This window comes from Manihot esculenta, chromosome 11 (genome assembly GCF_001659605.2).
Source record: "Manihot esculenta cultivar AM560-2 chromosome 11, M.esculenta_v8, whole genome shotgun sequence".
NCBI lineage: Eukaryota > Viridiplantae > Streptophyta > Magnoliopsida > Malpighiales > Euphorbiaceae > Manihot > Manihot esculenta.
In genome coordinates this window covers 25,396,856-25,422,511 of record NC_035171.2, presented here as the reverse complement: position 1 = coordinate 25,422,511, position 25,656 = coordinate 25,396,856, and the positions used below count along the sequence as shown (strand labels likewise).

General features: G+C 32.9%; 1 protein-coding gene across 5 annotated transcripts in view; it reads left to right on the top strand.

Annotated features, from left to right (window-relative positions):
• The window catches only part of LOC110626342 (alpha-1,3-mannosyl-glycoprotein 2-beta-N-acetylglucosaminyltransferase), a 28,462-nt gene extending 9,888 nt beyond the window's left edge, over nucleotides 1–18,574 (top strand). The window contains exons 8-20 of one of the 5 annotated variants that reach the window (XR_006352437.1): nucleotides 1,461–1,523; nucleotides 11,662–11,728; nucleotides 11,794–11,862; nucleotides 11,956–12,025; nucleotides 12,129–12,190; nucleotides 14,087–14,177; nucleotides 14,291–14,384; nucleotides 14,727–14,789; nucleotides 14,896–14,934; nucleotides 15,027–15,197; nucleotides 17,527–17,655; nucleotides 18,107–18,236; nucleotides 18,380–18,574. Coding sequence is in view for 4 of the 5 variants with exons in the window: in XM_043961498.1 (XP_043817433.1) it covers nucleotides 1,461–1,523; nucleotides 11,662–11,728; nucleotides 11,794–11,862; nucleotides 11,956–12,025; nucleotides 12,129–12,190; nucleotides 14,087–14,177; nucleotides 14,291–14,384; nucleotides 14,727–14,789; nucleotides 14,896–14,934; nucleotides 15,027–15,197; nucleotides 17,527–17,643 (906 nt within the window). In the remaining variant the exon portion in view is untranslated. Of the gene's footprint in view, nucleotides 1–1,460; nucleotides 1,524–11,661; nucleotides 11,729–11,793; nucleotides 11,863–11,955; nucleotides 12,026–12,128; nucleotides 12,191–14,086; nucleotides 14,178–14,290; nucleotides 14,385–14,726; nucleotides 14,790–14,895; nucleotides 14,935–15,026; nucleotides 15,198–17,526; nucleotides 17,656–17,755; nucleotides 18,026–18,106; nucleotides 18,325–18,379 lie in introns of those variants that run through there. The other 4 variants (XM_043961498.1, XM_043961500.1, XM_043961499.1 and 1 more) reach the window with 4 other exon arrangements.
• Nucleotides 18,575–25,656: the final 7,082 nt, after the last annotated feature.

Here is a 25,656-nt window from a genome sequence, read left to right as displayed (position 1 = left end):
TGGTGGTTTAATGAGATTTTTGGTGACTTACCAATGATGCTAATTATGAAAACTTCCTAATTCATCAACAATGGATTCTGGTAGGTTGGTAAATTTTGGATTGAGTGCCGGTGTCATTTGCCAATGGATTGAGAAGAAAATAAGAAGGCATGCCTTTCTTGAGCCTTGCGATGGAACAAGGTGTACACCTAGGGGCAAAAGGCAAGTGCTTATAAATGTTTCCTACCATTCGCTTGAGATGCTAGGGTTGGAGCCGTTTAAGCCTTGAGTTTGTGGCATGTTTGAGGTGCACCTTTAATAAATGCGAATGGTATAAATCCATTTTTTCCATTCCTTTTGTGTAGTTATGCACTTTTGAAAGACCAAAAGATTCTAAATCTTTTCGCATTACTGCCTATGTCATCCTAAGTTTACCCTCTCACTTTCTAATCTCTTATAACTTCAATTTGCTCTACCTGTTCTCCTAGTGCATTTGTTGGCTTATAATGCATGGGTGCAAACCATCTCAATCTCCTCTCAACTTTTTCTAACTATGTGCCATTCCCACCTTTCTGCAAATCTAATTCTGGTTGACATCCTCCCCTCTTCCCCTTCTCTTAAGGGTGTACTTTGGGTACCTCTATAATAAAAGTGTTAATACCACTTTTAGCACTTTCCCGTCATTACTATATTTTACTTAACTTGAAACCCTGCACTCTAGAGTGCTCTTCCACGACTACTTCTCTTCAATACCAATTTAGGTTTCATCCATCAAGACAATATCATACATGAATCATTTACAAAGGAATATCCTTTTACATATGTTCTGTACTAGAAATTGAATAATTATCCAAATTTGGAAGTTATTGCCCCTTGACACTTTCCAAATAGTAAATAATTGCCTTTTCTTTTGGTTGTTATACCTTTATTCAGGGCTGGTTAAGGTCTTTAAGGTGACTGTGCAATTTTTTTACGTCCGATCTAGAAACTCAAATCAAAGATATCATTGAGTTGTTGGCATTAGGCTGGTTAGATCATTTTCTTTTTCTTTTAATTAATGAACTTAATTTGGAAGCCTCTAAAACTATAAGTTGCCAATTCCATTAGCCTGGAGGATGACTGCAAGCTAACATTGACGATCTCGCTTTGAAACTGATGCAACCCTCATAGAACATGAAAAATAAGATAATTGGATAGAGGTTGGGTGGAACTAGTGTCGGGGAGGCCATCTCATTTGGTACATCTTGATTATGTTTACAACTTTGTTTAATCAAGCTTCCAAGTGTTTTTGTCCTAGAAATTAATGGCTAAGTGGTCAGATATATCATGAACTTTGCATGTTTTTTCAATTGTATTCAAATTAAAAAACCCTTGGCAGTGGCATTTCTTAGCTTACTATAGATTTGCATCATAGCATTTTTCTTTTTTGTTCTGTTCCCTTCTCTTTTTTGTTTGTTTAACTGTGCTTCTCCAATCTTTAGGATGGATCTAACCCAGATGTTAGAAGCAAGGCTATGAGTTATGATCAAGTAATTTACATGCAGGTAAATCTTATTCCATTCATTTATGTATATCAAATTGTTTTCAAGGGCAGGGTTCATTCCAACTGTTTCTTTTTGAAATAATTGATTATGAATATTTCTTTTAATTACTGTAACATGATCATATTTTGGCAATGGACATGCTAGAGGTGTTGTTGCATTTGTTTGTCATCTGTTGATGCTGCAAAGTTAGTATTTCGATGGCATATTTTTTTCTTTTAATAATGTGTGTCAAATTGAATTATAGAACACTAATATGTTGCATGATTTTTTGCCGTGTTGACATATGATTTTACATTCTTCTTTGTCACAATGAAACCAATGTTATTGAGGCAAAAAGCGACAATAAGGCAATAGAGTCTTCTATTGCCTTAGGCGAAAGGCTAAGCGATGCCTTTTTGAAAAAGGCAACAAAGCTAATTTTTTTATATATTTTACATTTACATGTATAGATACATTAAATGTATCACCAATTATAGTTTATATATTTAATCTAACTAAATATTAATTTCTTTAGTTAGATTATAATATATAGAAGGGAAAATTACTTTTCATTCCTGAGGTACAGTATAATTAACGGATTTGTCTCTTTATTTTTACGACCAAATAGAGGACTCAATGCTGCAGTTCCTGAAATTTAGACCAAATAGAGGACTCAATGTTGCAGTTCCTGAAATTTAATGCAATTTAATGCTGTCAAAATTAGTCGTCCCTCTGTCAAAGATTCCGTTAGTCCCTCTGTCAAAAATGCCGTTAGTGCATAGAGGAATGATCAAACTACCCTTCTTATTCTTCTTTCACTGGAGGTCCTCCTTGTTGTTTGCACTGCTCACTGTCTTCCCACCAATTACATCACCCGTCAATCATTGTTGCTTATCGCATTCGTCACTAGTCGATCACCATTGCTTGCCACTTGCATCGCCCATCAATCGTTGTTGTCCACTACTCGCGTCTCTCACTTCTCGCCATTGCATTCGTCGTCGCTTATCTTCCTCATTGTCGCCTGTCGATCGTTATTGTCCATCGCTTGTGTCTCTCGCTTCTCGCCATCGCACTTATCATTGCCCATCGATCTCTCGCTGCTTGCTGGAGGCCATTGCTCGCTATTTGTCATCTCCTTCCTCTCCTCCATCTCTTTTGACTAGCCAAGTAATTTTTATAATTGGTAAGGGTATTTTTTTGGAACTATATTTTAATCTCTTTCCTTTGATCAGACTTAAATAATTGACTTAATAGAATTATTGGACGGAAGGATTTTGGATTTTGACGGAATTAAACTTCAGGGATTGAATCATTGGACTTTAAAAATAGAGGGATAAATATGTTAATTATGCTATACTTTAGAGACAAAAAGGTAATTGTTGTTAAGGCGTCAATAAGGCGCTGGGCGAGACGAGGGGAGGAGAAGGAGAAGGTGGTCATGTTTAAACATGGAGGAGAAAGTGGTTTTAACTTTTAATAATATTTAAATGTCACTTTTTCTCTTTGGAAGAGAACTACATGGAATCTTTTGACTTTTCTTCACCTTTGTAGCTTTTTCCTTGTTATTAGTAGTAATGTAATAAATTATCTTGCTATTAGATATATGGAAATAAAATATTAATATTGGTATTAGTAACATATAATAAATAATATTTATTTATTTGTAAATAATATTTATTTAGTTGTAAATAATGTTTATTTATTTGTAAATAATGTTTATTTATAGAAAATCAATATTAATTTCTTTAGTTATATTTATATATTTTATTATTATTTTATTGTTTATTATATATATTATATTATTATTCTACATTCTATACTATAATTATATTCTATATTTATATTCTATATCAAATAATATTATTACTTATTATGTAAATTATTCTATTATATTATTCTATCATATAGTAAATATACATAGCTTAGAAATTTACATAATATTTAATTATTTATATATTAATTTATTAATATATTTTAAGAAATTATTATTAATTTGATCACCAATTATATTTTATATATTTTAATCTAACTAAAGAAATTAATGTTTAGTTGATTAAAATATATAAACTATAGTTAACGATACATTTTATGTATATATACATGTATATTTAAATATAGTAAAAAACTTTTTGACTTTGTCGCCTTTTTCAAAAAAGGCGTGCCTCTCGCCTTGATAAAAATGAGTTAGTGATAAATTATTTCTATATAATATATAGAAGATTAATATTAATTTTTTAAATATATAAATAAATTAATATATAAATAATTAAATAATAATAATAAAATTAATAATTAATTAAGAAAAAGTTACTTCTTAATTCCTATAATATAAAAAAACTCATTAGTTGGTCTCTCAATTTTGAAAAATACATTAAAACGTTCATGACATTTTAAAAGTCTACTAGTTAGTTTTTCTGTTTATTTTAACCGTTGAATGTTATAAAAAAATCCAAAATGCCCCTTATACGTAGGGATTGATTAATAAACTTTTTTAAAATATGAAGGACCAACTAATAAGTTTTTCAAAATCATAGGGACTAATAGTAAAATACTTAACGAAAAAATTAAAGGGTGGACTAACTAGTAGACTTTTTAAAATATCGGGGACGTTTTAATATATTTTTCAACATCAAGAGACTAACTAATGAGTTTTTTCACACCATAGGGAGTAGTAGTTTTTCCTTAATTAAATAATAATATTAACTAATAATAAAATAATATATAAAATTTTAAATTATATAAATTACATTTACTATATAAAATATATATAATAAATAATATTATTATTTGATATAAAATATAAATATAGAATATAGTTATAATATATAACATGGAGGAATAATAATAATATAATATATATAATAAAAATAAATAATAATAATATATATAAATATAAATAAAGAAATTAATATTAGTTTTTTTATAAATAAACATTATTTATTATTTATTACTAATTCCAATATTAACATGTTATTTCCATATTACTAATATCAAAATAATTTATTATATTACTACTATTACCAAGGAAAAAGTAATAAAATGAAGAGAAGTTAAAAGATTCTCATATCTTTTCTTCTTCCAGAGAAAAAAGTGACAATTAAATATTATTAAAATCACTTTTTCTCTCATTTTCCAACGTGATCACCATCTCCTTTCTTTGCTTCTTCTCCTCTTTCACCTTCTACTTACATTATCCACACTAGACACGGCCATTCCAATGAAAAGGGAAAAAACCACCATTTTACTGTAAAAAATAGTGAAAAATTACTATTACTAAAAAAAGAATTATTGTTCACCGTGAGAAGGCACAGGTCTAGGCAGGTCAGAGGTGCAACTTGAAGACGAGTCTGCTAGAAAAAACCTTCGGAAAATGTGTTCCATGCCGGAAAAAGGTGAACCAAGTTATTGGTCCATACAGGTTAGAGGCGCGACTTGAAAGCGAGTCCGCCAGAAATGATCACTATCGAAAAAGACCACAGGAAAACGCCACATGTTTCGGCACGTGGGAAAGATACAAAATCTTGCTATGGTGCATGGCTTCACATGCATGACCGGACAGCGACGGCGGCAGTGGGAATAAGCTAGAAATTGGATAGGCTGTCCTTTGGAACGGGTGATGTCCAACAATTCTCTTGATATAGTCTCCTAGAAGTTTGACCTATTAGTTAACTCTAATTTTTTGTGTGACAGGTTTGAACTTATGCCAATAAAGGCGGAAAAACTATGATACTATGAAGAATTTTTAGAGAAATTTTTTATTCCAATTTAATTGAATTGATCTTTACAAAGTTTGAGTATTTATACACAAAGAATCAACCTAAATTAAGAATATTTACAATAAAAATAAAATTCTTTTAATCAAGACTAATTAGGATTTCCAATATCTGAATCCTCCTAATTAGGAACCTCCTAGGTCAATACACACACACACATATATATATACATATATAAACCTAAAATAATCTTTCACTTCTATCATTAATAACCACACACATAACGAAACATACTCATAATTCACGTATATTAATTTTACATGCTTATCATTTATATATTAATTATATTCTTATCACCTTAAATTTATCATTTATTTATTTCATAGACTTGTGATCCTAAACCAAACTTAATTGATTGCAAATTAATTTTCAATACTCCCTTTTAATTTGCAATTTTCTACTTCACTTCAATCTTCTAAACTTCAACCTCAATTTGAACCACAATTGTCACGTGAGCATATTCTTCATCACAGAATAATAGAAATTAGAGAAGAAATAGAGAAAAGAAGGGAGGAGTAGAAGAAGAAAGTATTAAGAGAAAGAAATTAGAGAGAGGAAAAGTATATTTTTATTGATTAGAATTTCAGAATGACAATCCTGGAGCTATTGCATTTCTTTTGTAGGCCAGTTTCTCCTAGAGACAGCTGGAATTAACTGTTCCCGTTAATTCCTTCTTCCTTGACAGATCTTTAACCACCATCTAAACATAATATAACTCCCTTCTTAACTACTACTAGACTCTTATATGTAACATTACTCCCTCCATGAGTGCATTCTTGTCCCCAAGAATGCTCAAAATCTGAAATTGAAAATGCAAAGGTTCTGCCATGCGTCATCCTAGAAAAAAAAAACCCTCCTTTGCTAGTAAGAATTGTAACTCCAGTTGAACTGACAAAGCTTGGCTGAAGGTGCTAACTTTCTTCCTTTTCCTTTTCCTTCTCCAAATTTTCCATGCTTGTTCCTTCAAGATCACAATAGAATTTGATGTTATAACCTTCTTCCTTTCTCTTCTTGCTATTTCCCATTTATCTCCCATAAGAATTCTAGGATGACAATAGCTGAACTCACCATATTGGCTCTCAAAATACTGCCACACATTTCCAACACCCACACTTTTTGTAACATATTTATCTTTCTTTTTTTCAAGAACATGTCCAAAAATTTCATTAGTAAAAAATTCATTTTGGGAATGATTTATGCACGCACTTCAGATTCAACTAATAGTGTCCTCATTTCAGACTCTGGTTGCCCATCATCACCATCTTTATCGTTCTTCTCCTCATTGATCTCACTTACATTAGACATGTCAACAAAAAGCTCTTGCTCTACCTCAATGGCTGTCTTTCTTATCGGAAATTTCACATGAGACATCTTGTTCTTCACTAGGCTTTTCCAAAATTTGATTTTCATTGATCAAGACTGCAATCTTTTCCTTTGTCACTTGAATTGATTGCTCAAACTTTTCCATTTTCTGGTCTAAATTATCTACTTGCTGATCTAAACTTTCTACTTTCGGAATCACTTTTTCGAATCATTGTTCCAACCACTCCTTTTATTCTTTTAATCTTCTATCTAGAATTTATTGAACTTCACTAAGAAAAATTTGTGCCAAATATTGCACTTCTATGATTCAAGAATTTCAAGAAAAAAAAAATCAAGAGAGAGTGATATGATATTCAGGAAGCAAAATGGTAACTCAAGGGAGGAAATTTTCAGGAAAATCAAGAAAGTAGGAAGAAAAGAATTCCAAGAAAGGGAGAACACGAAAAGAATGTGAATAAAGGAAGGAACGAAAATTTCAAGAATTCCAAGAAACTAGTTCTTGAAATACTAGAAATGAGGAATTAAAGAAAAGATAAGAAACCAGAAAACAATAGAACAAGAAAGAATTTGGTTCAAGAATTTAAGAAAGAAAGGGTTCAAGAGGAAAGAAAGAAGTGCAGAAACAAGGTTTTGCCGAAAAGAGAAGAAACAGAGCGAGAGTCGAAGAAAGGAAAAGAAATTTCTGCAAATGAGAGGAAGGAAATTCTAGAAAAGAAAGAAGGAAAGAATAGAGGAAAAAAGAGAAGAATTCTCTGGGACAGAAGAAGAAAGATTCTGTCAAGAAGAAAGAAGAGAGAAGAAAGAACGGAAAAGAAAGAAATTTTAGGAAGAAGAAAGAAGAATTAGAGGGAAGAAAGCAGAATAGAAGGAGGGATGGAAAGAAGGAAGAAATCTGAGAAAAGGAGGAGGAAGGAAGAAGAAAATCAGAGAGGAGAAGAAGAAGAATAGAGAATTAGTATAGGAAAGAACCTGGAATTTAGGCCTCCAAATCGTTGGCTCTGATACCACTTGTCACGTAACAAGATTCTCCATCACAAAATAATAGAAATTAGAGAAGAAATAGAGAAAAGAAGGGAGGAGTAGAAGAAGAAAGAATTAAGAGAAGGAAACTAGAGAGAGGAAAAGTATATCTTTATTGATTAGAATTTGAGAATGACAATCCTGGAGCTATTGCATTTCTTTTATAGGCCAGCTTCTTTTAGAGATAGTTGGAATTAACTGTTCCCGTCAATTCCTTCTTCCCTAACAGATCTGTAACTACCATGTAAACAGAATATAGCTCCCTTCTTAACTGCTACTAGACTCTTATGTAAGAACAATCTGGAGAAAAATCTCCAATTGTAAAAACTACTCTTCTTTTAAGCTGAGTTGACTTTGGTTTTTCATAATAATCCAACTCTTTAGATTCCCATTCTTCCATCTTAGCCTTCAATTCATTTAATTTATCAATAGTTCCATCATAGCTTCTTCTGAGACTTCACAGGCTTGATTCAATTCGTTCAAATTATTTTTTCAATAATATAATTCGTGTTGATTCACATCATCAATTATCACATTATAAATACTTTTCAAATGCCTTATTACGCTTAAGGCAATTTCATTCTCAACATCTTTCTTTGTATATGTCTTAAATTCTCATTATGTATATTTCCCAAATGAATTGTATATGCCTTCACTTTGTGTATATTTCCCAAATGAATTTACAAAAATAACTTTTGCAATAAAAATTGATTGATGGTCTGGCCCACTCTTTTAACACTCAAATTGCAGATGGCAAATGTAAATTCTCAAGTGATAATTTCTTCAGAATCAACTTATATATGGAGCAATCACAACTATAGGCATTTCATTACTCCATCTCTTCACACAAATAGGCTATTGGAAATACTTGCAAAAGGTTTTTTCTCACTACCTCACTATCTCAAAGTAAGGATTTCCTTTTGTCCTTGTGTAGTTGTGCAAACATCACACCTTCTTGACAGGTTTTTCCTCAAACTCGGAGGACCACTCAACCTTGTGAAGTCTTTTTTACTTGCACAGTTGCACCTTCTCAATAGGTTGCTCTTTAATTGAGATTGTCTTTCATGCTAGCCAACTTGGATTCTCACTTCTAATTACCTTTTACAATCATCAGTTTAATTTTTCAAATAAACTCTTTACAACCAAGGATTGAACCAGGCTCTAAATTTCCTACACCTTCCTAGATTGCTGATCTAACTCTGATACCACTTTGTTGGGCAAATGTGATGGGCTTTAATTCCTCTTTGATAGAAAAAATAATAATGGAAATAACAAAGGCACAAAATGGAAGACGAAGAATTAAACACAAACTTTATATTTATTTAAACTACTCCACTCTTACGAAGATGGAGATCCTCACCTTTTACAGGTGTATACAAACAATACATGTGTAGCAATCCTAAATAATTTTTCATTTATGTCATTAATAACCACAAACATATGAAGCACACTTACAATTCACATACATTAATCTCATATATTTATCACTTATATATTAATTATATTCTTATGACTTATGTATTAATTATATTCTTATTGCCTTAAACTTGTCACTTATTTATTTTGAGACACAAAATCCTAGACCAAACTTAGATGATTGCACATTACATAAAATAAAAAAAGATACTTGATTTTTAATATTTGATTCATAAAATAAAAAGTTAAAAATAATTTACATAAAACAATAATATAATAAAATAGTATTAAAAATGAAAATATATTAAAAATTGTCTTTCTCAACAAAGGTTCATTTATAGACACAATAACTGTACGTAGCGGGTATAGTTTAGTAGTAAAAGTATGATTTATTGTATTAATTCTAATAGTTAAGGGATTCCTTGACCCATATTCCGATGAAAAACTTTATTTCTTAAAAAGATATAATCCTTTTCCTATTGATGAAAAATTTGAGGAAAATAAACATTCCCACGATTTGTATCCAAAAATCAATTAGAAATTGAAAAATTGGATTATGAAATTAAGAAACATAATTTCTTTTAATTGGATTAATAATTTTAATTAAATAAGTATGAGTAAAGGATCTATGGGAAAAGATAGAAAAATGTATTTCTAAATATAACTAAATCTTCAATTTGTTCTTTGTTTTGTATAGTGGAATTAGAAGCCAAATAAGCATTCAATGATGACTTTGGTTTACAATAGATATTGACATCTTGTTTTAGCTCGGTGGGAACATAATGCTTTTCCTAAGGATCCCAATAATTTGCAAATCAATTAAGTTTGGTTTAATATTATATATTTATGAAATAAATAAATAATAAGTTTAAGATAATAAAAATATAATTAATATATAAGCGATAGGTGTGTGAGATTAATGTATATGAATTGTTAGTATATTTCGTTATGTGTGTGGTTATTAATGATAGAAGTGAAAAATCATTTTCGGATTGCTATATATATATATATATATATATATAGTTTGTGAATAGGCTTGTAGTTGTAAGAGGTAAGAATCTCCATTTTTTGAGTGGAGTAGTTTCATTAATATAAGGTTTGTGTTTAATTCTCAATTTTCCATTTTTTTTTGTGCCTTTATTATTTCCCTTATTATGTTTCCCAATACAGTGGTTTTAAACCCCATCACATTTTATTAGAGTCAGGTCCACAAACCGGAAGGGTATAGAAAATTTAGAGTCCGGTTCAATCCTAGGCCGTGAAGAGTTGATATGAAAATTAAGTTGATCGTGAAAGGTGATTAGAAGTAAGAATTTAGATCGACTAGTGTGAAGGCAATCTCCATTAAAGGTATGTTTGAGTTAGAAGACTTGTTGAGAAAGCTATGTTGAAAAAGTTGAATAATCCTCCAAGTTAAGGAGTAAACTGTCGATGGAGGAACGAGAATCTGAAGAGTCAGATTATTATGAAGATTAAGAATCAAAAAACTCAGCCTAAAAAAAGTAGTGTTTCCAATTTGAGATTTTCCTCCAGGTTGTGGTCCAAATTGAGGTTGAAGTAGCAAATTAAGGAGACTGTTGAAAATGGTAATTTGTAAACAATTAAGTTTGGTCTAGAATTAAATGTCTATGAAACAAATAAGTGATATATTTAAGGTGATAAGAATATAATTAATATATAAGCGATAAATATGTGAGATTAATGTATGTGAATTATGAGTGTGTTTCGCTATGTGTGTGGTTATTAATAATAGAAATGAAAGATCATTTTAGCGTTGCTATATATATATATAGTTTGTGAATAGACTTGTAAAAGGTAAGGATTTCATATTTATAAGAGTGGAGTAGTTTCAATAATATAAGGTTTGTGTTTTAATTCTCCTTCTTTCATCCTTTCTTTGTGCCTTTGTTATTTCATTTATTATCTTGCTTATCAAAGTGTTATTAAAGCCCATCATACATTCCCAACAAATTTGCAAATCTAGACACCCATGTGGTTGAACTAGCTTGTTCACCTACAATTGATCATGATGTGGGAACACTCGCTTGTACCCTTACAGGGTCAGTGATGCATCGAAACCTCTTGCTTATTTAACACTGCACTTGGGTGCCTATGCAGGTCGATACCAGGTGTCTATGCCCCTACATTTTTATCAAAATAATACATATTTAAGAGAATTGACTAGGTTTTGCACTAGTAATCAACCTACCACTGCCCTCCTTGTTTCTCCATGTTTGGGATCGGCTGTACTTTGTTAAGGTCATATAATGGAGCTAGAAGTTCAAATCATTCAACTATAAAATTGGGGTGAGAAAAATGACAAAAGATAGAGGGAGAGAGGTGGATGTGAGAGAAAGGGGGCCAGGGTGTAAAATTTAGTATTGCAATATTTTTTGTTCGAATTTTGATGAATGGACAATAATTGCAAATTTGTTTTGAAATTAGGACTAAATTATCAAAAGTAAAAGGATAGGATGACAACACATAAAACTTTGGATTATATAACTTGTTCCAACTGCAAAATACATTCGCAAATAAAATGAATTTCAGATTTGCTTGTTCCAAACATTATCTAAATTATATCATCAAAAACTGCCTTCACAGTGGAAGCTACCTTCTGATTGCAGCACTTGAATTCTGAACTGGTGCACACAGAAAGGCCTGGAGAGTTGATTGCATACTACAAGATTGCCAGTAAGGAATGCTTTCTTCCTGAATTGGTTATGAATTTCATGCACATAAATACTTACATTGTCTAGGGCATTACAAATGGGCATTGGATCAATTGTTCTACAAGCATAACTTCAATCGAGTGATCATACTTGAAGGTAGATTATCCTTATATGTGTTTCCATTTTGGCCAATTTATTGACTAGCATAAGCCAGAAAAGTTATATGCTATGGTTTTGCTTTGAAAACAGATGATATGGAGATTGCCCCTGATTTTTTTGATTACTTTGAGGCTGCAGCAGCTCTTCTTGACAAAGACAAGTATGTTTTCTGCATTCTAAGCTTTAAATTGCTTTACAGTAGAATTAGGAATCTTTAGCTTCTGAGTGTTAGTCTCTTTCTCAATTTGCTTTTCACATGATAGGTCCATTATGGCTGTTTCCTCATGGAATGACAATGGGCAAAAGCAATTTGTGTATGATCCTTGTAAGTTCTTTTTCATTTATTCTCTGTACATAATTATTACTATGAATTTATTCAGTTCTTTCCAATTCTCTAGTTTTTTCCCCTTTGTGTCCATGCATGTGTGAGCAAGATTTCACGGTTGTCTTCTTTTTCTTAATTGCATAGTTATTAAAGAGGCAACACTCTTTAATGAACAAAAGGATCTTGGAGCCTTGTTTCATGGGAGAGATAAGGCATAAATATATAAACCAAGTTACCAAATTGTCAACCATATTCATACAAATTCTAGAGATTATGGCTAATTTTACTAAACTGATAAAATTTCTCTTCAAAGCAACAGTCATTTAACAATTTAACGACCAAGAAGAAAAATATATCCACCAATTTGTTAAAGACACTGGAGGCATAAAAAGTCTTGTGGCTTAGGCACAAGGTGTAATGTGAGCATAAATAACATGATCTGCAAAAAGAAAAACGTAGTAAAATAAAACAATATATCTATATGTGAATTGTTTAATGCAATACTATACAATATTTAACACTCAAATAGGCAAGTAACGGATTAAATGGAAAAGAAGAAAAAATACGAGGTATCATTATCTTGATTATTCTGTCAAGCTTTTTGGTTTAATTAAATTTTATCAAATGCCCTAAATAGAAAAACATTATTACATGTCTAAAATCCTCCTAATAGTATTGGTAGTTAATGTCTAAATTACAAGGATTTCAATTTAAAACACCCTCTCAAGCTGGAGTGTACATATTACATGCTCCAAGCTTGTTAGAGATTGTATAAGGATGTATGCTAACTAATCATTTGAACTAACAAGATTAATAGGACTGTTCTCTAACTCAATCTTTTGCTTAATAAAGTGACAATATGTTTCTTTGTGCTTCGTCCTTGCATAGAACGAGACTTGAAGCAATATGCAGTGCAACTTGAGTATCACAAATCAATTTATTCCTCGTTCCATCCGAGTTTTGGTCCTAGTGTTCACAAAATGGCATGTAGAGTGAAGAACAAGAATTAAGAATAATCAAGAATTTTGGTCAGAGAAATGGACTATTGTATTAATAGATTACCAAAATCCCTTTTAATACAATGAACTCTCTTTCTTTCAGCTATGGAATTGAAATAAGAAAAGAAATACCGGGAGGAATCTCCCGTCCAGCAATCTGCTAGCGCAGCAATGGCTGCTCAATTCTATTAAGAACAAAACATACCTCTCTTACAAACGACAAATTATTTATATAACAGAATGGAGAAGGATAGCTGCACTCCCTCTCCTTGTGAGCTGGCCCAGGAATCTCTCAACAACTTAACCTCCTTCTTTGTCTCCTTCTACAGCTGGCCCTTTTCTGGATTCTTCTATCACTGTGTCCTTCATTCCCCTGTTCTTGAGCTTCTTTCTATAATAAACTCTAAGAGGCCGTGGCCCTTGGCCCAGACATGCAGAGGCCCTTATTGGGCAGCTTCTACCATCCACACTTGAATTTCTTCTTTTGCCTTCTTGCTACCTCTCATTTATTTTGCTTACCTTGATTTGATGGTTTCAATCTGATTTTTGAATCTCCCATTTTTCCAGCAATAACAAAGCACTTACCATCCTTCAATTTTGGTTTAAGAATGTTCCTCTGTTGGATATTAATGCACTTTGAAACTTCAATTGATGTTCTCGATTTAATTGTTTCTTGGATGAATTCTGAACCATTTTCATCCATGGATATATTGGTACTTTGAAACTCTATTTCTTCTTCTATCGTTTTTTTATTTTATCCTTGGTGTTCTATGATAGGTTTGAGATTTCTTTGCATTTGACAAAATGGTTGGGAAGATTTTCATTGTAATGTGGAAAAAAAAAAAGAAAAAATTAGGTGGCTTTTGTTCTCTAATATGCTGTGTGATGCATTCTGCAGATACACTTTATCGGTCAGATTTCTTTCCTGGATTGGGATGGATGCTTACTAAATCAACATGGGATGAACTATCCCCTAAATGGCCAAAAGCATATCCTTTCAGTTTTGTTGTAATATTATTTTGTAGATCAGACTTTTGCAATACTATTTTGCATCAGAATTGTCAGTGTGATTTTGATGTATCTTTCCTTAACAAAACTTCACTTACTGGGATGACTGGTTGAGGTTGGAAGAGAATCGCAAAGGTCGACAATTTGTTCGTCCAGAAGTGTGCAGGACATACAACTTCGGTGAGCATGTAAGTTAACAAATAACATCATGAGAATATTTCTCGTTTAGATGCATTGCAGACACAGGCTTGCAGTATTTGTAAGTTTTGATCAAAATTAACTATTATTTTCTTTGACAACCATTTTTTGTTGATAAGAATTGAATCCAAACCCAACCAAATGCCATGATTCTTTACCACTCAATGGCTTGTAGAATTATTTTATTTCCATAAACTAAAGGGGACTCGCAAAATCTTTAAATTGGAGATATGAAAAGCTTGTCATATGCCCTAAACTGGAGGTCATTGAAATAATTGGCTTTCAATGTATTTTCATTGTCACGCTAAAAGGCTCCAGATTGGTAACTGCAGGGTTCTAGTTTGGGGCAATTTTTCAAACAATATCTAGAGAATATCAAGTTGAATGATGCCCAGGTATTGTCCTTTTTTTTAATATCTACTATTATTATTATTTCTATTGTAGAATTTTTTCTAGTATTATAAATAATCAGTGTTCTGCTTTTGTTTCTTCTCTTAAAAGGTTGACTGGAAAACAATGAATTTGAGCTACCTGATGGAGGTAATAAATTTTTATTTTATTTCAATGTTGAGAAACCTCTCTTATTTATTTATTTTTTAATTATATTAAATAAGGTGCATTTCTCTTCTTAGTACAACTATCCAAAATACTTTGCCAACATTTTGAGAAACGCTAAAGCTGTCCACGGAAATGATGCTGTTCTTAAAGCGTATAATACAGAAGGTGATGTTCATATTCAGTACAAAGACCAATCCGACTTTGAACGCATTGCACGCCAGTTTGGTATTTTTGAAGAATGGAAGGTACTTCACTCTTCAGTGGTTGTTATTTAATTTATGCTAAATGGAATGCAATTTTAAGATGTTTCTTGTGTCCAATGTTCCAGTAACCCTAACCGAGAAATAGAGAGAATAAGGAGGAAATAAAGAAGATCTAGAAGGATTGACGTATATATGGATAAATCCATTATTTTTTTTATTTTTTATATAAATATATAAAAATATATAAATTTTTGTATAAAAGAAAGATTAGAGAAACTAGGAAAAGAGAGAAGTTGTAATATTTCTTGAAAGTTCTGGAATGCATTGAACGAATTCCTCTCTCTGGCTATATAGAAGTTCTGGAATGCATTGAACGAATTCCTCTCTCTGGCTATATAGCAGTTGGATAACTGCTGTAACAATTTCCAGATACTGTTATAACTACTTGGCAAGTATTGCTGAAAAATAACTGCTCTTAACAATTACTCAATCATTTTTCCTCTGTTTATATCTTATTCTTACGTGTGCAATCAGATCAGTTCGGTTCCTAACCGAAAACCGAATTACTTATATTTTAAAGACCGAACCAAACTGAAATAACACCTAAACTGAATCAAACCGAACCGAAAAAAAAATTGTTTCGATTCGGTTCGAAAACCAATCAGAAAACATTACTGGCAGAATCTCCAGAACAAAAAAGAAAGTCTCCCCTGTGCAAAACTTGTCCCAAATCCTTGATAGCAACCTCAGTATGTCATACAATCTCAATTCATCAACAGGAATAAATCAAAACAACAACTCAATCAATTATAAAGAAGAAAATCAATTAAATGCAACAAAACTTGATCTCAATATCGCTGATTCAAGCTGTCAAGTGATGGGTCTTTGATTTACATGAGACTTCTTTGATTCTGGCGGCATATGGGTATTCAGACTATCAAATGTGGGGAAGGAGAAGGGACGCAGGTTGTAATGTTGCTGCTGTGACATTTCTCAGTAGTGTCCATGTTCATCAATTGACAAGGAGAAGGAATGCCAGTGCTGATGTTGCTGCCATGCAATGCCTCAGGAGCCCCGACGTATGTCAATCTACAGTGTGGGACTCTCCGACACTCATCAATTTCACGGTCAATGTAATGCTGCTCGGGAGAGCCATTACTAATCTTCATGGGAGGAACTTGTCATTAGTTCTAGGTGGGAGAGGACTTCTGCATGTGAAATGAAGAAGAAGAAGGATAAGAAGAAAGAGAGTAGGGTGAGGGAGAAGAGAGAGTTAGGATTGAGAGGGAGGGGGGGCGACGGCTGTAAAGGATTAGGGGAGATAAGTTAGGTTTTTAATATGTTATATATATAGGGCAGTTCAGTTCAGTTTTTTATGTGATTTTTGGTTAATTAACCGAATTGAACCAAAAACTAAAATTTTTTAAAATTACTAACCGAATTAAACAGAATAGACCAAATAACCGAACCGAATAAAAATTTTAGTTTAGTCCAGTTTAGTTTTTCGGTTAAAACCGAAAACTGCTCACCTCTACTTACCTCTTTTCCAATAGTATGTAACAATATCTAAGTTACAGGTAAGTTCATCGATTCATTTTCTGTTTGTCATGAAAGTGTGAGTATTGGCATAAGATGCAAGAGGATAGCTTCACATACAGTCAGTTGTTTTACTAGCTATTAGTCATTAATTGTTAGATGTTTATGTAGTGGTTTAAAGCAGAATGTTTAGTAAAAAAGAACACAAGTGAATGATGAAACAGTGATAATAAATGAGGAATTCTCATTTGTAAATTTGTGAAAAAAAAGGGTACAAGTGACAAAAAAAGTGCAATTTATTTTGCCAAACAGGGATTGTGGCTTTTCAATAACCACTTGTTCAACCTTCAAACACTAGTATAAGTAGTCACCAAGTAATAAATTACAAAAATAATGTTTTTACTTAATTCAAACACTAAATAGTAAATACTACTACTAAATGCTATTGCGGAACACAATCTTATTCATGCTCATAATTAGTGAAATTCTAATGAAGGATTATGCTAGCTGAAATATTTGGAAAACAAATTTTTATTTGAATTCATTGAAAGTAATTAATTCAAGCATTTGAGAAAAGTATTATGAATCTATGCATTAAATGTATTCTAGTCTTGGAAAAAAGAGTTACGATGGATGCAAATGGAGTTTAATTTCTCATGTTGGTCATTTATGCGAAATGCAATTGCAACGATATAGAGACTGCAGTGCTAGATAAAACCAATCAAACAATTGTTCCTTCTCTCACTATGCCGTGTCTTGTTTCTATGTTGAATACTCCCCTTCCCCCCGCTCCCCTCTTCTTTTCCATACATAATGATTTCTTTATCTTTTATAGGACGGAGTACCAAGGACAGCATACAAGGGAATAGTTGTTTTCCGATATCAAACGCAAAGACGCATTTTCCTAGTTGGTCCTGATTCTTTGAGGCAGCTTGGGGTTGACGATGCTTGATGCTAAATGGAGGTAAGACACCATGCACGATTTGTAATGATATTATAGCTTTCTTTTTGTGGGGCTGTTCCAAATTGATTTTGATGTCAATATTCTAACTTATTAATTACAGAGTTTCTTTCTAAGGATTTATGAACTGGAGGATTGGCAGATTCCTTCATCAGTGGTTGTGAATGACCGATTTTTCTCAATCTTTTTTACCTTTTGGCTCTCTAGGAGCAAGTAAGAAAGATTGAGAAATAAAACCATGGGGTGAAACAATTTGTTTATACGCAATGTAGTTAGAAACAAGCATGATGACATTGTGTGCTGTATTCAAGCATGATGACATTGAGTGCTGGATTCAGTCATTAATATATATATATATATTTTTCTTTCTCAACGCTTCCACTAGTTTGTTTGTCTAGCCCATGCTAATTCTTGTACTTCTGAAAAGTTTTGCCCACTGGTTAACTTGTGACAGGTACAAATGTTTTCACTGCGTTGCGTTCTTTTGTTAAGAATCATCTGTGTCTGTCTCTCTTTTCTAATTGGCATTGGCACCAAATGATGATGTAATCCTTTTATCAATGCGTGTTATGCTACGCCCAAAGGTCCATTAAACTTCTACATGCAAATTATTGTTTTGATGTTTTCGTTTTTGGAAAACATATCTTTGTTGTTTTGATATCTTTGTTCCTTTGATGACTTAGATATCATATCTAAGAAATTGTGTTCTTTTGTGTTGGATGAATAGGAGTGCGAAGGACTGAAATGGAAAGAAATAACCACAGGAGGATGAAACAATGAAAAAATTGAACTGTGGGTTATTTGATATTGTTATGAATGTGTAGTTTGCGATATTATTTCATGAAACAATTTGGTACAAATACATACAATAAGTTTCTAACATATCAGAAACACCATATTTTGCTTTTTACTCATTTTCAGAGATCAGATTTGCTCCAACAAATATATATATATATATATATATATATATATAATACCTAAATCTTGTGTTAGCCTACCCAATTTGCATTTGAAAAACATTTATATGATTCAGATACAATAAATAATCTTGGTGTTCCATTTAAACAGTACAAAAATTGTTATAAGAATGCAAAATGATTAGTTGTTGAAGAAGACATCAACAAGATGAGTAACTGTGAAATAATTCAATTTTCCAATTACGCATTAGAAATTTATACATTATTTATAAGAAGACTGTATGATTCTTATTAAAATATTTTAATAAAAAAAATATAGATAATCATCAAAATCTCAATTCCTCACATAACATATATTAAAATATTATTATGGACTGAACTGAACTGATTCCCCTTGTTGCTCATCTTCGTCCTCATTTTCTCTCTAATTTATCTCCTCAATTTCTCTCATTCGTCCTTTCTTCGGCAATCAATGACTGAAAGAAACATCATTCTAGCCATCCTTCCTTTCTTCTTCTCCTTCTCTTACCCTTTTTTCGTTTCTTTTTCTTTTTGATTTTTTTTTTCGCCTTCTTTTCTCGATTCTTCCATCTTTGAGCTTTCATTTTCTGTTTTTTTTCACTTTTAAATTATTACTTGTGGAGAATTTAAAGCAATGTAGGAAAAAAGAAAAGATAGTTGGTGTCTTTTAAAAATTCTTTATGGTCCATCTTTCTAGACTTTTGACTACAAGGTAGTCTTTTAAAAATTTATATACTAAAAGAAGTTGAAACAACTTTTTTTTTTATCTCTCTCTTCGTTGAAATAAAACTTATTTACCAAAATGTAGTGATCTTTTAGCTAATCGTAAATTAAATATAACATCGGCGATATAGTCCAACCCAACAAACCTAAGTGGCCCCTCATGCTCTTAGCAAATATTACAATCCTAGTCCTTGAATTATTATGAAATATTTTCATGCACCACCTATATTTAGGATGAGTATTCAGTTGGTTCAGTTTAAAATCGAACCGAACTGAATAAATTGAAAGGCTGAAATTTTGATATTTATAAAATCGAACCGAATTGATTTTGGTCAAAAATTGAATTGAATTGAATCGATCTGATTCAGTTTGATTCGATTTAAATTTTTAATAAATTTTTTATTTTTTACAGTTTATTTTTAATATTTTAAAATTTAATTAAAATATTTTAATTTTAATATGATCTAATGTCTTTATATTATTTAAAGTAATATATTATTATTACTAATCAATTCAATTTGATTTTTTCAATTTTTTTTTAAAATCGAATCGAATCGAAATAATTGAAATTTTTAAAATTAAAAATCAAATCGAACTAAAATAAATAAAAAAAGTCAAACTGAATTTTTAAATTAATTCAGTTCGATCGATTTTTTTAATACTGAATACGGCTCACCCTAATTATATTAAAAGCATGTCCGTCGAGTTCTCGAGTGCAACCGTTTTCCATTGATTTTGCATAGTATATTTTGATATTCCATCTTTGTATCATCTAATTATGATGCTGCATATCGTTCGAGTTTTATTGCACCATATATGAACGTGATAATAGCCTTAGCTGATACTATTCCAATTCCAACTGATACATCAAAGAAATTGGAAGTTTGCTACATCTATAACTTAAATAAATTAGATGTTAACGTAGTTCATACTTGTTCTGGTTAGTAATAATTAAAAATTATTTATTTTATTATTTACTTTTTTTAAATATTTTAAAAGATTTATAATTTAATTTCTGAATATTACCATTATTAATAAATTTATTTATAATTTTAAAAATTTTATCAATACATCCTTTTTTATATTATTTGTAATTTAGTTCATTAATCCATCGTATCGTTAGAGACTGGAGAATAGAATAGATATTTAATTACTGAAATTAAATATTTAAAATGAAAATTAGGTATTTAAAACTACTAACAAAATTGAGAAAAACTAAGAAAAACAATCACAGCAAATTTCTCAAACTCTCTCCTTTACGTGGGAGATATGATTTCATTTAATACCAAAATAAGGTGATTACACAGATTATAAGAGAGTTTATCAACTCCAACAAGTAACAATACATGATTGAGGTAGGATGGAAATGTACCTAACACAGCTACCTCAATACTGCAATTTTACATCAGCAAAAAAGTTACAATTTAGTATCTAGAAAAAGTCTCATTTCAGCCAACACTCCTTGAGATTTTTTCTTGATACTCTAAGCTCTTAAAACTTGCAAGAACTAGCTTTAAAAAGTAATTCTCCTTTAGCTTTTTCCATTGGATGAAACTTTACAACAGTTTGCTTGAGTCTCCCATGCTTAACATGACTTTTTGTAACTGAACTAAAAGAAATTTTGCTGTTAAAAGCATGAGGAACTTTAGTTTTCTTGGCTAGACTTTTCTTGGACCAAATAACTCCTTGATTTCATTGCACCAACTATCTACTTTTGAGGCTTTATCATTAGAAATAACATCAAAAACAGCAACATCGCATTGCCCTTCTTCAACACCAGCAGAAATAACTTTCTGAGCTGAAATTTTCTTTTTTTCCTTTATCAACTTCAACATCATATATATCTCCAAATTTAAAACAAAACAATTATTTTCCAATCTTGCTTTAGAATCTTACAATTATGTGAATTATAAATAGAGTACAAATCTCTTTTAACTACCACAGAATACCCCTTCTTTATCATTTGGGCAACACTAAAAAGATTCTGATCAAGCTTTGGAATAAATGCACATTTGAAATGAGCTTCATACCTTTCTTTGTCTGAAGTAAAATTGAGCCTTTTCCTTCAGCTTGAACAATTTCTCCATTTCCCATTCTAATTTTAGTCTTGACAGATCTATTCAAAGAACCAGAAAAACTTGCATCATTTGGCATGTGATTTGTACAACTACTATCAACATTCCAAATGTATTTCTTTGGTGACTCATACACTTGGGATGCAACAAATAAAAACTCTTCAACTTCTCGATAATCACTGAAATTAGCTTGCTGAGCAGGCTGTGGATCTTGATTCTGCTTTACTTTGCAAAATCTTTCAACGTGACCTTGTTTCTTGCAAAAACTACATTGAGACTTTTTCCAGCATCTATTTTCACTATGATTTGTCTTCCCACAAGTTCCACAAGGTGGAATTTTTCTTCTTCCATAACCATCTCTATTTTCTACTTCGTTCTCCTTTTTGCTTGATGAAGCTTTTCCTTTGTGCTTGGCCCGGAAAGCTTGGAAGGCTCCTTCAGTGACTTCTTCACTTCTAGTTGAAGTTCTTTGCTCCTGTGCTTGTAGCTTGGAGATCCACTCTGCAACAGGAAGTGCTGTTAAGTCACAATACTCCTCACTAATGATGTTGATGCGCAAGAAGGACAACGTGATAAATTTTTTATGATTTTGGCATTAATTGGATTGCGATCTGACCTTTGCTCTGTGAAAGATCAAATTTTGACTGGTTCAGTTATTCCAACTTTAGAAGATGTGTCAGCTAGGCTCTTACGTATTTCTCTTAGTAAGAGTGATGTTACAGATATGGAATCCTCAGTTTTGGCTGTACAAGGAAATCAAGGACAAGGAAGCACTCACAAAGGTAAAGGAAAGAAATTTCATCGCACTTATTGTGATAAAAAAGGTCACACACGAGATGCATGTTGGGCACTACATGGCCGACCACCACGGTCCAATCAATATGATAATACTGGCAAGCCAGCAGCCCATCTTGCCCAATCTAATGAAGAAGGTCCGCTTCCACAACCTACTAATAAATCTCAGAACCTAGATTCAATTACTTTAAGTGGAGAGGACTATAAAGAATACTTGCAGTTCCAAGCAGCTAAGCAACATCCTCCATCTACCAGCATTGCTCACTCCGGTAATTCCCTTGCTTGTCTAACTAAGTCTTCACCTGTTGGTCCATGGATCCTAGACTCTGGTGCTTCTGATCACATCTCCGGTAATCACAATCTTTTCTCTACTCTTGTTTCACCTTCTACACCATCTAAAGTCACCCTAGCTAATGATTCACAAACTCAAGTTAAGGGAATAGGAGATGTACAACTTCTTCCTTCTATTTCCTTAACTACCGTCTTGTTCACTCCTGAATGTCCATATAATTTAGTCTCCATTAGCAAATTGACCAAAAATCTTAATTGTTCAGTAACCTTTACTGCTGATTCTGTTGTTGTGCAGGACCGGAGTACTGGGAGAATGATTGGAACAGGATTTGAGTCACAAGGATTATACCACTTTTCCACCTCTTCAGTTGCTTTTGTTTCTACTACGTCCGCTGAGCTTATTCATAACCGTTTGGGACATCCTAGTCTTCTCAAATTACAGAAAATCGTTCCCAGTCTTTCTTCTTTGTCTTCTTTGTCATGTGAGTCATGTCAACTTGGGAAACAAACTCGGGCTTCATTTCCCAAGCGAGTAAATAACAGGGCCACTTCGATGTTTGATGTTGTTCATTCAGATATTTGGGGTCCAAGTCGTGTCAGTACAACTTTGGGATTTCAGTATTTTGTTACTTTTATTGATGATTATTCTCGTTGCACTTTATTGTTTTTAATGAAGAATCGATCTGAGTTATTCTCCATTTTTCAAAAATTTTGTGCTGAGATACATAATCAATTTGGTGTTCGCATTAAGGTTTTGCGTAGTGATAATGCACGAGAATATCTTTCCTCCTCTTTTTCTCATTTCTTGTCTACTCAGGGTATTACTCACCAGACCTCTTGTGCCCATACTCCTCAACAAAATGGTGTTGCCGAGCGCAAAAATCGGCATTTGATTGAAACCGCCCGCACCTTACTTATACATCATAATATTCCGCTGCGTTTTTGGGGCGAGGCGGTCCTTACTGGCTGCTATTTGATCAACCGTATGCCTTCCTCTGTTTTGCAGCATCAGAGTCCTCATTCGGTTCTCTTTCCTAACCAGACCTCCAACCAATCGTCACTGCGAGTTTTTGGATGTATATGTTTTGTTCATGATCATACCCGTGGTAAAGACAAACTCCAGCCCAAATCAGTTAAATGCGTTTTTCTTGGCTATTCTCGGCTTCAAAAAGGTTACAAATGCTATGATCCCACTACCAACAGATATTTTGTCTCTGCAGATGTCACCTTTTTTGAAACCTCCCCTTACTTTTCTTCTAGTCCAACACATAAAACCTTTGTTCCTAGCGCTTTGCCTGTACCTACACCTCTTGTATCTTCTTGGCCTCATGTCAATCCACCCCTTCAGGTCTACACCCGTCGGCCCCACCCATCTGCTACTAACACTGATACTTCTCTCCCTGATGCAGGTACTTCTAGTGACTCACCTCCAGTTCCATCTTCACCTCCTTCGGTCATGCCTTCAGTACCAACAGCTACTCCTCCTCTTGCTTTCCGAAAAGGTATTCGCTCTTCTCGCAATCCTCATCCCATTTATAATTTTGTGAGTTATCATCATTTGTCTCCTTCCTATTATACTTTTGTTTCCACCATGTCTGCTGTTTCTATACCCAAGACAGTTAGAGAAGCATTGGATCATCCTGGTTGGTGTAATGCAATGGTTGAGGAGATGACTGCTCTTCATAATAATGGAACTTGGAAACTGGTCTCTTTACCACCTGGCAAGTCTACTGTTGGTTGTCGATGGGTTTACACAGTTAAGATGGGACCTGATGGCAAAATTGATCGCCTTAAAGCTCGCCTTGTAGCTAAAGGTTACACTCAGATTTATGGGCTTGATTACAGTGATACTTTCTCTCCCGTAGCCAAAATAGCTTCTGTTCGTCTCCTTATCTCACTGGCCGCAATTAATCACTGGGCCCTTCATCAACTGGATATTAAAAATGCATTTCTTCATGGAGAACTCGCCGAAGAAGTCTATATGGAGCAACCTCCGGGGTTTGTTGCTCAGGGGGAGTCAGGCTTAGTATGTCGTCTTCGACGCTCATTGTATGGTCTAAAACAGTCTCCAAGAGCATGGTTCGGGCGATTCAGCAATGTAGTTCAACAGTTTGGAATGTCTCGAAGTGATTCTGATCATTCCGTGTTTTTTCGACATAATGACAATAGATGCATCTACTTGGTGGTCTATGTTGATGATATTGTCATTATAGGAAATGATCATTATGGAATCTCTCAACTTAAACAACATTTGTTCAGTCACTTTCAAACTAAAGACCTTGGAAAATTGAAATATTTCTTAGGGATTGAAGTGGCACAGTCTAAAACAGGTATCGCAATTTCTCAATGAAAATATGCTTTGGACATATTGGAAGAAACATGCATGTTAGACTGTAGACATGTGGATACTCCCATGGATCCAAATGTCAAACTGGTTCCTGAACAGGGGGAACCACTTAAAGGCCCTGCTAGATACAGAAGATTGGTTGGCAAGCTCAATTATCTCACTATCACTCGACCAGATATTTCCTTTGATGTAAGTGTAGTTAGTCAATTTCTTCAAAATCCATACAGTAGTCACTGGGATGCAGTCATTCGCATTCTCAAATATGTCAAAGGAGCTCCAGGACAAGGACTACTCTATGAGAACAATGGTCACTCACAAATTGTTGGCTATTCTGATGCAGACTGGGCAGGTTCTCCTTCAGATAGACGATCTACTTCAGGATATTGTATTATGATTGGAGGGAATCTTATATCCTGGAAAAGTAAAAAACAGAGTGTGGTAGCAAGATCAAGTGCAGAAGCAGAATATCGAGCTATGGCTTTAGGGACATGTGAACTCATTTGGTTGAAGCAACTCCTTCAGGAATTGAAATATAGCGATACTGGTCAAATGAAGTTGATATGTGATAATCAAGCAGCCCTCCATATTGCATCAAATCCAGTTTTTCATGAGAGGACGAAGCATATAGAGGTGGATTGCCACTTTATTAGGCAAAAGATTGAATCCGGATGCATTTCTACTAGCTTTGTCAACTCAAATGATCAACTAGCTGATGTATTCACAAAATCACTTCGAGGATCACGAATAGAGTATATTTGTAACAAGCTTGGAGCATATGATATGTACGCTCCAGCTTGAGGGGGAGTGTTGAGATTATTTCTATATATTGAGATTA